This window comes from Ovis aries, chromosome 7 (assembly GCF_016772045.2).
Source record: "Ovis aries strain OAR_USU_Benz2616 breed Rambouillet chromosome 7, ARS-UI_Ramb_v3.0, whole genome shotgun sequence".
In the NCBI taxonomy this organism is placed as follows: domain Eukaryota; kingdom Metazoa; phylum Chordata; class Mammalia; order Artiodactyla; family Bovidae; genus Ovis; species Ovis aries.
The window spans coordinates 84,021,099-84,033,436 of record NC_056060.1 but is presented as its reverse complement, the minus strand read 5'-3'; the positions used below and the strand labels follow the sequence as shown (position 1 = coordinate 84,033,436).

Sequence of the window (12,338 nt, the reverse complement as noted above, 5' to 3'; positions counted from 1 at the left end):
TTAAAAATGGGGAGACAGGGGACTTCCTTGGTGGTCTAGTGGTTACAACTCTGTGCTCCCAAGGCAGGCGGCATGGATTTGATCCCTGGTTGGGGATCTAAGATCCCACATGCCATGAGGTATGCCCCCTCCCCCCTCCCCCCAAAAAAACGAAACAGGAGTTTCAGGGACTCTTGCACCTTATTAACTTATTAACTGAACTGGCTTTGAGAACAAGAATCAACGTCTTACATAATTTTCAGCACATTTTGTACCTTTAGGTATAAAATCCAAATAACGCAGTCCCGAAGTTTCCGGCAGACCTGTCACCTAGTGCCAGCATTTTCCGGGCTGAGAAACAGCCACTGGTGGATTTTATCCTGAAGCAAAACATTTGTTAACAGTTGGTAAAGTGCGTAGGAGGAAGGCGCAACCTTTCAGGATTGCTCCCCGTCCTGCTGTTAGTTACTCGTTAGCAAGTTCTTTTTGAAGGAACCAAGCTTCTCAGGCTTCATTTGGGCTTCTCTTGTCTCTTGATTAGGACTGCCTTTACAGCTATTGGATGAGTACTCACAGTCTGCTAAGTAACTTGCTGGATCCTGAACCAAATTAGGACATCAACAAGATGTTTAGGGCTCTGATGTCATTAATGTTCTCATTTTTTGGCATTCTTTTTCATTTATCTGATCAAGTAGAGGTGGAGCTGAAGGCACAGTAGTAAAAGTTCAGTCCATAAAAGAAAGGGTGGATTTGGGGGAAAGGAAAGGCCACCTAACAAATTCGTAAATGGGGCTGGGGTCTTCATCAAAGGGGAAGGACCTGCTTTCCCCCCTGGTATTCCCAGGCCACATCCAGAGCAGTCAGTAAACACTTGGTTCCCTTTTTGTCCTTTGTTTCATCAAAATAATATATGTAGCAGCAATTCTTAATGAGGGGTGCCTATCAGAAATACCTGGGAAACTTTTTCAAAGTACAAAAGCTTGTAACCTGTCCCTAGAGATTCTGATTCACTAGGTCTGGGGTAAGGCCACAGGCATCTATCTATCTATCTCTCTATATATATTAAAGCTCTGTGAGTTTTACTGCACTGGTTAGGAACCATTGACCTATTATAATTGATATTCCTAAAGTAGTATTCTTGGATTAGGACCTCACCATACATCTTTTTATTGATGTTTCTGTATTCCACACTTTGCATGTTAACATATTTTGACCTTATGATGGGACTTCACCTCTCTGACTGTCCCAGTAAATACCTGACTGTCTTCTCCAGCTGCTGATGTGTGGGACTGGGGACATCAGTGTGTCTGACTTCAAAGCCCACGCAGTGGTCATTGGTGGCTCGTGGCATTTCAGAGAAAAGGTAAGTGAGCCAAAATTCTTTCAGTTGAATTTGTACCATATTATACAGAAAAAGTTTCAGAGGGAAAAAGCTGAGAAGCAGACATGTCAACTGGCAAAAGCGATACATGGTGGGGAAAGGCAGATGGTCATCCAGACAGATGGGAACCCTCGTCCTTAAGGGCTATTCATGCTGCGTCCACTGGAGAAGGAAATGGCAACCCACTCCAGTGTTCTTGCCTGGAGAATCCCAGGGATGGCGGAGCCTGGTGGGCTGCCGTCTATGGGGTCGCACAGAGTCGGACACGACTGAAGCGACTTAGCAGCAGCAGTGTGTACTTAAATATATATTTATTTTTATATACAAATAGATATATAAGCGGAGAAGGCAATGGCAACCCACTCTAGTACTCTTGTCTGGAAAATCCCATGGACAGAGGAGCCTGGTAGGTTGCAGTCAGTGGAGTCGCTAAGAGTCGGACACGACTGAGCGACTTCACTTTCACTTTTCACTTTCATGCATTGGAGAAGGAAATGGCAACCCACTTCAGTGTTCTTGCCTGGAGAATCCCAGGGACGGGAGCTTGGTGGGCTGCCGTCTGTGGGGTCACACAGAGTCGGACACAACTGAAGCGACTTAGCATGCTGTGTCCACAGAGGCAATAACGTTGAAAAGCCGGAGAGAGAGAACCAGGCAGTCAGGGACTGCCCTCCTGGCTGTGTCTGCATCACTCCCTTTTAGAGAGGTTGTTGATTCTAGCTGCGTGCAAGTTACCGGGGCCCCCTCCTCCCACTTCAGAGCATCCCGTTCCTTCTCCCAGGGGTCAGATCCACAGTGACACCTGGGTGTGACCCCAGCCTCGTGCTCTCCCCACAGGTCATGAGGTGGTTTTGGACTGTGGTTTCCAGTCTGACGCAGGAAGAGTTGGCTCGGCTACTGCAGTTCACCACAGGCTCCTCTCAGCTGCCACCTGGAGGCTTTGCTGCCCTCTGTCCCTCCTTCCAGATTATCGCGGCCCCGACCCACAGCACGCTCCCAACTGCACACACGTGGTGGGTATCCGACGGCCCGGCGCAGGCTGTCACAGAGGGTTATCTTTGCAGCCCTCGCTGGCATGGTCTGCTCGTATGAGTTAATCACTTCCCTCCCTTCGGCCTTGCAGTTTCAACCAGCTGTGCCTCCCTACGTATGACTCCTACGAAGAGGTGCACAGGATGCTGCAGCTGGCCATCAGCGAGGGCTGCGAGGGCTTCGGCATGTTCTGACCGCTCTCCCTGCCATCTGCTCGGCTCCCGTGGCTTCCCGGAACCTCCAGGCGGCAGGCGCCACAGACACGACTGCTGACCCTGACACAGAACCATCAGCCAGAAGCTGCCGCGTGCCGCCCCCCAGCGTGTGGAGGAGTCGGTCACCCCCCAGCCTAGTCCTTCCCTCGCCCCCTCCCTTCCCGCCTTCCCCGCCACGGCCCCCTTTGGCAGCCCCCTACCCTGAGCAGCTCGCTCGGTCGCAGAGGAGGGTGGGGGCCTGCTGCGCTCGCCCTCGGCTGTCAGAGGAGCTCAGTGGCGGGAGCTGCCCCAGCCGCTGAGGGGAGGCGACACGGAGGCTCGGCCTTGCTGGGAGCGCTGGGGTCCTCGCCTTTCCCAGCCACCTCTGCCGACGCTCCGCAGGGGTTCCCTCCGTGTCCCCTTGACCTGGGGTCTGCGAGTCCTTCTCGGGGACAGGTGCCTACGTCTGCTAGCCAGGAGGGGCACACACCCGAGGTGGCCCACAGCGACAGACAGCCTTGAGTTTTGTCTGTCTGCACAATGGCCGGTTCAGGCACGGGACTAGCTCGCGTGGTTACTGATAGCACCAATGGGTCCTTTTTTCCTGTGGCGTCAGAACTGGAAAAGGAGCTTTTCTGTGCAAGCATTTCTGGAAATGATCGTATCATTCATAAAGAAGAACTCCCTAGTAAGCTGTTTTTTTTTTTTTTTGAGTATAATAAACCTGTGAGACAGACCTAAGAATGTGAAAGCTTAGCCAGGCTGTGGCCTCCAGTGCTGAAGGCGATTCTCCTTTAGTGTTGTGGGGCATTTCTTGGCATGTGACTGGCTTGAAGACTACTGATGCTTGTCCTGAGTTTGTTCTTTACACTGAGTGTGGCTGGCCCTGGCTCCTTACCTCCAACTTGTGCTGTCTGCTAAGAGCTGGGCATTCTTTAGGTTTCCGCTGAAGAAAATTTTGGAGCAAGAAATTAGGACAGTTTGATAGCATGCCACTGATTCCTGGTTCTCTCTGCCTGGTGTTCCCTGGCAGCACTAAGGCAAGGGAGAAGGGATCAGTAATTGCTTCTCAGAGGTCCTTAGGGTCAGGACACAAGGGACACACATCGAGGAGCTGTGTCAGATGAGAAATGCCTTGCTGTCCCAGTGACTTCCTGTCACTCCCTCAGTTACCAGCAAGGGCACCTCAGGAGGGAGGAAGACAAGTAGGTTCACTGTGGCGTGACTGAAGAGAGCCTACAGCTATTTCTTGGAAGATGGCGACAACCTTTTCCATTAACGATTTGAATGAAGACATTTCGAGACTCAGATTCTCGATTTCCGAAGTTTCTGTTTCTAAGAAGGCTTTGCTGCAAGCGACCATTCCCAATGGGGCTTTCGACTCTGAGAATATTAACAAGCCATCTTTATTGCCAAAACCAGCAAGTACAAAGAGTCCAGAGATGAGGCAAGACTTGAGGCCATGCCTTGGCCTGCTTGAAGCACGTCTGAGCCCTCCTGTTCCCAGGGATCATGAGGAACAAGCCTTCCTGAGCTGCTACAGTTCCTGCCTGACCTCACTCCTTCACAGTTGTCATTTGTCCTTGGCATGGGTGCTGACCTCATTCACCCTTGGGGTCCAGGGTCCAGCATTGGGGCCCTCTGTACCCCAGGGTCCTCCACGCCACATGGTCACTGCTCTCCTCAGGGACCAGGACAAGGTGCTGCCCCGTGGGATACGTACAGGCAAGTGTCATCATCCCCCTGGGAAGCACAGTGCTGCCCTTTGGGCCCAGAGAGGGATTCCAGCTGGGGGCACGTGGGCTGGCTCTGCTGTCTTTGGCCGTTGTTCCTCTTCTAAATCCTGTGTCCCCTGTCCCCTCCCCCCTCCCCCCCCGCCCCTCCAGATACTGATGCTGGAGTGTGAGTTGATTTTCTTGGCTCCATCTGTCCTTTCTCAGCTCTAGTCATAGCACTTTTCAGGGCATCCTAGGTACCATGGCACCGCAGCTGCAGCCTGCGGTGGTCCTTAGCCCCAGGGTCTTTGTTTCACAAAACCCCTTGGTACTGTTGTGGGTTTGTATTCTTCCAGTGCTCTCTCTCTCTGTCTCCTAACTATTCAAAAGTATCTTTGCTCTTTTGCCCTTTCCTTTGACCTTCTGTTCTAATCCTGCTTTGGAATTAGCCGGTGTGGGGAGAGGTACACCATGTCGGAGAGAAGAAAGAGTGCCTGTTACTGGAAGTGTTTCCTATTCACGTTTCTTATTTTGCTCAGTTCTTTTATTTATGCCCTTGTGGCCCAGGTACTTGGGCGGCCAGCTAACCTCCTGGCTAATGAAGGAGACCAGGCACCAAGTGAACACCAAGGAAAGTGTCGGTGTGTTTCTAGAACTCCAGCAGAGACCAAGCCCTGCTGCAAATGTCAGGCCAGACCAAAGGGCCACACAGTTGCGCAGTAGTGTAAATATTTTGTACAGTGAATAAATGAATGTTTAAAAGGACTAAGAAGCAAGTGACTGCTTTATGTGATGATTCAGGGCTTAAATTGGAGGTGGGGAAGGGAAAGAAAAATGTAGAAATGTTTTGGCATTTCCCCAGTAACCCTTCAGAAGCAGTCAACTTGGGGTAGACTGGACTCCCGGAGCCCTGGCCTGGTCCAGACCTGCTTGCCTTCTCACCCTTCCCTGATTGCTGTCCGTGGTGCCACGCAAGGCCTTGGTGCCTCCTTGCACAGAGAGCTAACAGCTGGGACAAGTGCTTGTACTCAGCTCCAGAGGGAGAAACCAGTTTGGCAAAAACAGGATGTCTGTTCTCATCAGTCTTTTAAATGTTAATTCGTTATTGTTTTACTGCATAAGAAACTCAGGGTAGAAAATTTGGAAATTAAAAAAAAATAGTACAAGAAAATAAGTTACTTGCCATCCAGAGGGAAGAACACTTTGGTGGGTGGTCTTATTTGCATATTGCACATGTATTTCTCAAAATCCTCTCAACCCTTGACTCTCCCACAAGTGCTTTGAGTATGGGGAAAGAACCCATAAAGCCTGCTCCTCAAAAATTTTGGGGTAGCAGGTGGAATGAATTCTTTTTCCAACCATAGATAAGCTTGGCAGAGAAAACCAGACCTTGGATACAGGCCTTGTAGAAGTGTTAGGGACCCTGGCTTTCTTGTGGAAGTGAACATGTCCTTGACATTGGTTCCCATTCTGGAAAATCAAAACAGATTCCCCTTTGTAATTGTGTTTTGATGTGCTTTTGTCGTGTTTTGCTTGTTTTGTCTTTTTGGCCACACTGCATACCGTGCAGGATCTCAGTTACTCAGGCAGGGATTGAACCCAAGACCCAGCAGTGAAAGCACCAAGGCTTAAACCACTGGACTGCTAGGGAATTCCCCTGTAATTGTTTTTAAAAATACAGATTTTTTTCCCTTTCTGCCCCTACCTCCCAGACTCAGCAAATTGGAATCTTAACTTGAAAATTACTCCTTTAGAGTACATTCAATCCACTCCCACCTCATCAAGCTCTCCTGAGTGGTATGAGATGTCTTAAACACACAAAACAAAATTCTCTCCCTCTAGCTTTACACTTTCAGGTTATTTGACAGTCTAAATCTTTTATACTTGCTGCTTTTGTGGCTTTGACTGGGTCACTATGAACATTCATCACTGAGTGATTTCATCCCTTCGTGAAGTTATTCATAAGGCTCAAGAGGCTGGTAGAATTGTTCTTGAATTAACACAATAAAATGCTGCCTTCAGCTTCTCATGCAGTGTTACCTCTGAGCCACAGGAGCTCAAGCTCTGAGACCTCTACCCAGCCACAATTCTCTTAAACAGTGGAGGTTCTCCAGCAGGTGGCTTGACCAGAGGGCTCCTTACCTCTGCTTTGATTTCACTTAGACCCTCAAGCATAACAGACCAGCTCCAGGTATCCTGTAATATACTTTCATTTAAAAATTAATAATTCCTCTTTTATTTGGAGGTGAACATATATACCAAAAAGGCATGCAGCATATACACTTTAACAAATAATTATAAGGGAAGTGCATATGCAACCATCATCCAGGAAAGAAAGAAAGTGCATTACAGTACTGCAGAGCAATTACCTCACCTTTCTGGAGGTAACTGTTGTCCTGACTTTAGGATACTTTTTTCACCAATTCCCTTTTCAATGAGCCTGTCCCAAAAATCACAGTGGAGAGGAGGGTGGGAAATGAGTCCATGTGGTCTCTTGATAAGATGCTGCTGCTGCTGCTGCTAAGTCGCTTCAGTCATGTCTGACTCTGTGCGACCCCATAATGGCAGCTCACTAGGCTCCGCCATCCCTGGGATTCTCCAGGCAAGATGCTAACCAAGGTAAATTTCTCCACACTTCATTTTAAAAGTCATCTGAAACCATCATTGCCCCATGAGAATCTAGTTCAGATTCCTGATGCTGAATCTGATGAATCAGTCATACTCAAAGACTTATCAGTACAGTTCAGTCACTCAGTTGTGTCCGACTCTTTTCGGACCCCACGGACTGCAGCATGCCAGGCTTCCCTGTCCGTCACCAACTCCGAGAGTTTACTCAAACTTATGTCCATTGAGTCGATGATGCCATCCAACCTTCTCATCCTCTGTTGTCCCCTTCTCCTGCCTTCAATCTTTCCCAGCATCAGGTCTTTTCAAATGAGACAGTTCTTCACATCAGGTGGCCAAAGTATTGGAAAAGACCCATTTTCATTCCATCTGACCATCCAAATTTCCAGATATGATGCATCAATTCTTCAGCACTCAGCTTTCTTTATAGTCCAACTCACATCCATACATGACAACTGGAAAAACCATAGCTTTGACTAGACAGATCTTTGTTGGCAAAGTAATGTCTCTGCTTTCTAATATGCTGTCTAGGTTGGTCATAACTTTTCTTCCAAGGAACAAGTGTCTTTAAATTTCATGGCTGCAGTCACCATCTGCAGTGACTTTGGAGCCCCCCAAAATCAAGTCTGTCACTGTTTCCATTGTTTCCCCATCTACTTGCTGTGAAGTGATGGGACCAGATACCATGATCTTAGTTTTCTGAATGCTGAGATTTAAGACAACTTTTTTACTCTCTTTCACTTTCATCAAGAGGTTCTTTAGTTCTTCACTTTCTGCCATAAGAGTGGTGTCATCTGCATATCTGAGATTATTGATATGTCTCCCAGAAATTTTAATCCAGCTTGTGCTTCATCCAGTCCAGCATTTCTCATGATGTATTCTGCTGCTACTGCTGCTACTGCTACGTCACCTCAGTCATGTCCGACTGTGCGACCCCATAGACGGCAGCCCACTAGGCTCCCCCGTCCCTGGGATTCTCCAGGCAAGAACACTGGAGTGGGTTGCCATTTCCTTCTCCAGTGCATGAAAGTGAAAAGTGAAAGTGAAGTCGGTTGGTCAGTCGTGTCCGACCCTTAGCGACCCCATGGACTGCAGCCTACCAGGCTCCTCCGTCCATGGGATTTTCCAGGCAAGAGTACTGGAATGGGGTGCCATTACCTTCTCCAATGATGTATTCTGCATATAAGTTAAATAAACAGGGTGACAATATACAGCCTTGATGTATTTCTTTCCCGATTCGGAACCAGTCTGTTGTTCCATGCCCAGTTCTAACTGTTGCTTCTTGACCTGCATACAGATTTCTCAGGAGTCAGGTCAGATGGTCTGGTATTCCCATCTCATGAAGAATTTTCCACAGCTTGTTGTGATCCACACAGTCAAAGGCTTTGGCATAGTCAGTAAAGCAGAAGTAGATGTTTTTCTGGTGTTCTCTTGCTTTTTCGATGATCCAGCAGATGTTGGCAATTTGATCTCTGGTTCCTCTGCCTTTTCTAAATCCAGCTTGAACATCTGGAAGTTCACGGTTCATGTACTGTTGAAGCCTGGAGTTTTGAGCATTACTTTGCTAGCATGTGAGATGAGTGCAATTGTGCGGTAGTTTGAGCATTCTTTGGCATTGCCTTTCTTTGGGATTGGAATGAAAACTGACCATTTCCAGATATTTGACCATCCAAATTTCCAGAAATTTGATCATTTCAGAGACCATCAAGTCTCTGCAAAGTTTCCCCCAGATATTCTAAATTGGATAATTTATTTAGGATGAAGCCCATGTATGTGGTTGCTACTTCCTTGGAGTCCCCAGTTAGCAGGCCAGTATGGCCTTTGTGGTCTTTGATGGCCATGAATGCCTTAAACTATGTTTGGCTGGCCAAGTAGGCAACTCTGAGTGAGCAAGGTCTTAGGACTTGATTTCTTAGGGGTGATTCTAGGAAGAAGTCAGTCTTGGACTACTCAAGGAGCTAGGCAAAGATACAAATTTCTTTTCTAAATGTTGTTGTGTCCTAGACCAAGTGGCCCTTCCTGACGCTGGGAACCTACTTGTATTCCATGTTTCTGACTCCAATGCTCCTGGGCCTCCAGCCTCCCCTGTGGGAGAGGCCTCTCCTGTCATTTGGCCTTTTCTCAAAGAAGATGCCCATGAATCCTTTGGCATCAAGTGTGCAGAATGGAACCCTCAAAAGAATAGAGAGCCATGAACTGATTTAAACTCATGGTTCAACTTTGAGCAAGACAATCTTTTAACAGTTTTCTGACCTGCAAAATGATACTGTTAACTAAAGGAAATTGGCTAATAACTTGGAGCCCTTGGAAAACAGTTTTCCTACATAGGTGTGTGTCATACCATATTGATTATAGCTCAGTTCAGTTCAGTTGCTCAGTCACGTCCGACTCTGCAACCCCATGGACTGCAGCACGCCAGGCTTCCCTGTTCATCACCAACTCCCGGAGCTTGCTCAAACTGATGTCCATTGAGTTGGTGATGCCATCCAACTCATCTCATCCTCCATCGTCCCCTTTTCCTTCTGCCTTCAATCTTTCCCAGCATCAGGGTCTTTTCCATTGAGTCAGTTCTTCACATCAGGTGACCAAAATATTGGAGTTTAGCTTCAGCCTCAGTCCTTCCAATCAATATTCAGGATTGATTTCCTTTAGGATTGACTGGTTGAATCTCCTTGCCATCCAAGGGACTGTCAAGCGTCTTCTCCAACACCACAGTTCAAAAGCATCCATTCTTCAGGTTTGATTATAGCTCAGGGCCCTTGTAATTGCCAGAGTAGGAGGTGATACAGATCTGGGGGCAGCAGGGGATGCTAAAGTGGATGACTGGTATGGGCTGGGGTTCTTTCCCCACCTTGCCATGTCCAGGCAGGCCAAAGAGAATGAGTGTTCAGGGACGAAGACCCTGGGTCACAAGAGACCTCCTCTCTCTCCTTCATATGAACCTCCAAAGGCCAGAGGAAGTATCTGAGGGGACTGCATCTCAAACCATGCTCTGTGGTAGGCAACCTAATCCCTTTGGCCTTCTTTAACTCTCTGATGACTGAATCATGAAGGCAGCATCCATATTTTGAGCTCTTCCCTGACACTCAGAGCTTTAACATATCTTGTCTCATGTTGACGATGACCCTGCAAGGTAAGTTGTTTTCTCCACTCTACGTGAAGCAGTTGAGGCTCAGAGAAGACAAGCAACTGTCAGGGTTCCTTAGTAAGTGGCAGAGCGGTATTTGAACATGGGTCTTTCACGTCAAAGCCCAGACTCTTTCCACGTGGCTGGTTTGTGTCGAGCTTACACTAAGGTTAGCTTAGACTGAGAAAAAACCCAGGCAACTGGGCCACCTGTCTATGTTCACAGATTCTGTCTCACACACTTGGTGACATTGTGTGATGGATGAACACTTTGTTTACTTGTTATTCGTTTGAGGATTTGGGATTTCTGAGGAGAAGGCCCTGTTGATTCAGCAGAACTTCTAAGAGATTCAGCTATTGGCAATAGCTTTAAAATCTTTTGTGTTTGAAAGTTCCATAGAATACCAACTAAAGACGAGTGAATTGACTTCCAAGTTTAAATGAATCTTGTATAAAGTATACGTGACACTCACGAGGCTTTAAATGAAGAAGAAAAGCCTCAAATTTTAATATCCCCACTTTGGATGAAAATCCATCGATCGCACGCAAATGAAATGTTAGAATGAGGTCAGACATGGTGCACAATACCCTGATGTTTATCTCCTGGTAACAAAGTCTGCAGAAAAAGTCTCATTTAAATCTTTTGTCTCTAAACTCCCCTTACATGAAACAGCACTGTTCAGCAAAGGCCAAATCTCTGGTGGTTATCTTGCTGAGGAAGCAAACATTTTCAAGAATGCCAGAGTTAAAGGGAGACACACACCTCAAACAAGACCGATTCTATTGGGACTATAAGCGTAGTATCTTCTGCAGGGTGAGGGGTCCAGTACCTCTAGGGTGAGGTCACTGTTTTCAACCACTGCCACTTCATCTGCGTTAGGGATTTGCACATGGAGAAGTTTCTGAATCTTCTCATCTTTTGATCGAACAACAATGCTTGCTCTCTACTCAGAACTCCCACTCCAAAGGGTTGCCAAGACATTCTTCTGTTTGCCCATAGAAGAATGTCCTGGGACAGAGTCAGGGATAGCAGTATCTGCAAGCCAGCTGGAGATCCTTTGATGGTTTTTATGTTATGTTGAAAACAAAATGTTGCGTTATTGTGTGAGAGGAAGGTTATGTGTGTTGTCATTTTGTGCTAGTTCTCATAAATCCTGGGTCTAATTCAACTCTTAAGTTGTCACTTCATTTCCTCTAAAGTGCCTCCCTTGCCGCCACTATCAAAAACAAATCTGATGTTTCTGTTCCTTCCCTGGTTTTATAGCTTTGCTTTTCCCTTCAATTCTTTGCATCTCTGCATTTCAGTAAACAGCTGTGGATCAGGCACTGGGCAGGGAGCTAGGGACACACACAACAGAATGTGATCATCGCTTCTGAACAGCTCACAGTCTCGGCGGGGAGACAGACATAGAAACAATTCGTTTTCCTGAGAGTTTCCTTCCCTCAAGGCTTAAGCACCCAAAACCATCACCACCCACTCCCATAGTTTCTGTCATTCCTGTTTAAGTGGGGAGGGGGGATATTTCTGCTTATGCATTTGGAGGTCTTACTTTAAGTGTCGAATAACAGCTGTAAGTGAAATTTGTTGAGCTGTTTTTACACATACCCAAAGGGAGGGAAGTTCATCTCCCTGTTGATTTTCAAAAAAGCAAGAACGCTTGCAACATGGATTCCAAACTGTGAGCCAAGGAGCAAGCCCCTCATTGTGCCATAAACAAGCCATCGCACCTGAGCAGATCCAGGGAAAGGCTGAGAAAGGGAAGTCTGTCATCTTGGGACCAGCTCCCCCTTTAACTTACTCTCCCAGACAAAGCAGACATGAGGTGTTGACTTTGGCAGCCCGGGGCTGGCCTGCAGATCGGTGAATGAAATTAAAATCTTGAGTGAATGGGAAGAAGGATGTATCTCCAACACTAACAGCAATCAAAGGGTTCCTGCTATGGTCAGAATAACTAGCGGGTGGCAGAGGAAAGACAGTTGTTATTTTCTAGGAACCCAGAGGCTTCATGAGTAGCCATGGAGTTGGCTGTGGCCACAACAGATGGAAACATGACTTCACTCCGATTTCCCTTGATGCTTATCAAACCCAGGACATTGGAGTCCTTGGTCATCTCTTTGTAGTGAGCTGCAGCTGATGCTTAGTTCTTCCTGGGGATTGGGCAGCTCTTAAAGTGGATCCCCCAAGCTTCTGGGCTGGATCACAGCTAGATGGGCCATTGCCTTGAGGAAAAATTTCAGCTCCTTTCCCCAGAGGGATTTCCCTGACACCTTGTCATGATGATGCCA

At 47.2% G+C, this 12,338-nt stretch overlaps 1 protein-coding gene across 10 annotated transcripts in view; it reads left to right on the top strand.

The window, feature by feature from the left end:
- Positions 1 to 8,135, top strand: part of AREL1 (apoptosis resistant E3 ubiquitin protein ligase 1) — a 48,321-nt gene extending 40,186 nt beyond the window's left edge. For all 10 annotated transcript variants that reach the window (XM_027972026.3, XM_060418345.1, XM_042252777.2 and 7 more), the window contains 3 exons: positions 1,253 to 1,342; positions 2,198 to 2,373; positions 2,484 to 8,135. In XM_027972026.3, coding sequence (XP_027827827.1) covers positions 1,253 to 1,342; positions 2,198 to 2,373; positions 2,484 to 2,586 — 369 coding nt within the window. In that variant the 3' untranslated portion in view covers positions 2,587 to 8,135. The remainder of the gene's footprint in view (positions 1 to 1,252; positions 1,343 to 2,197; positions 2,374 to 2,483) is intronic.
- Positions 8,136 to 12,338: the final 4,203 nt, after the last annotated feature.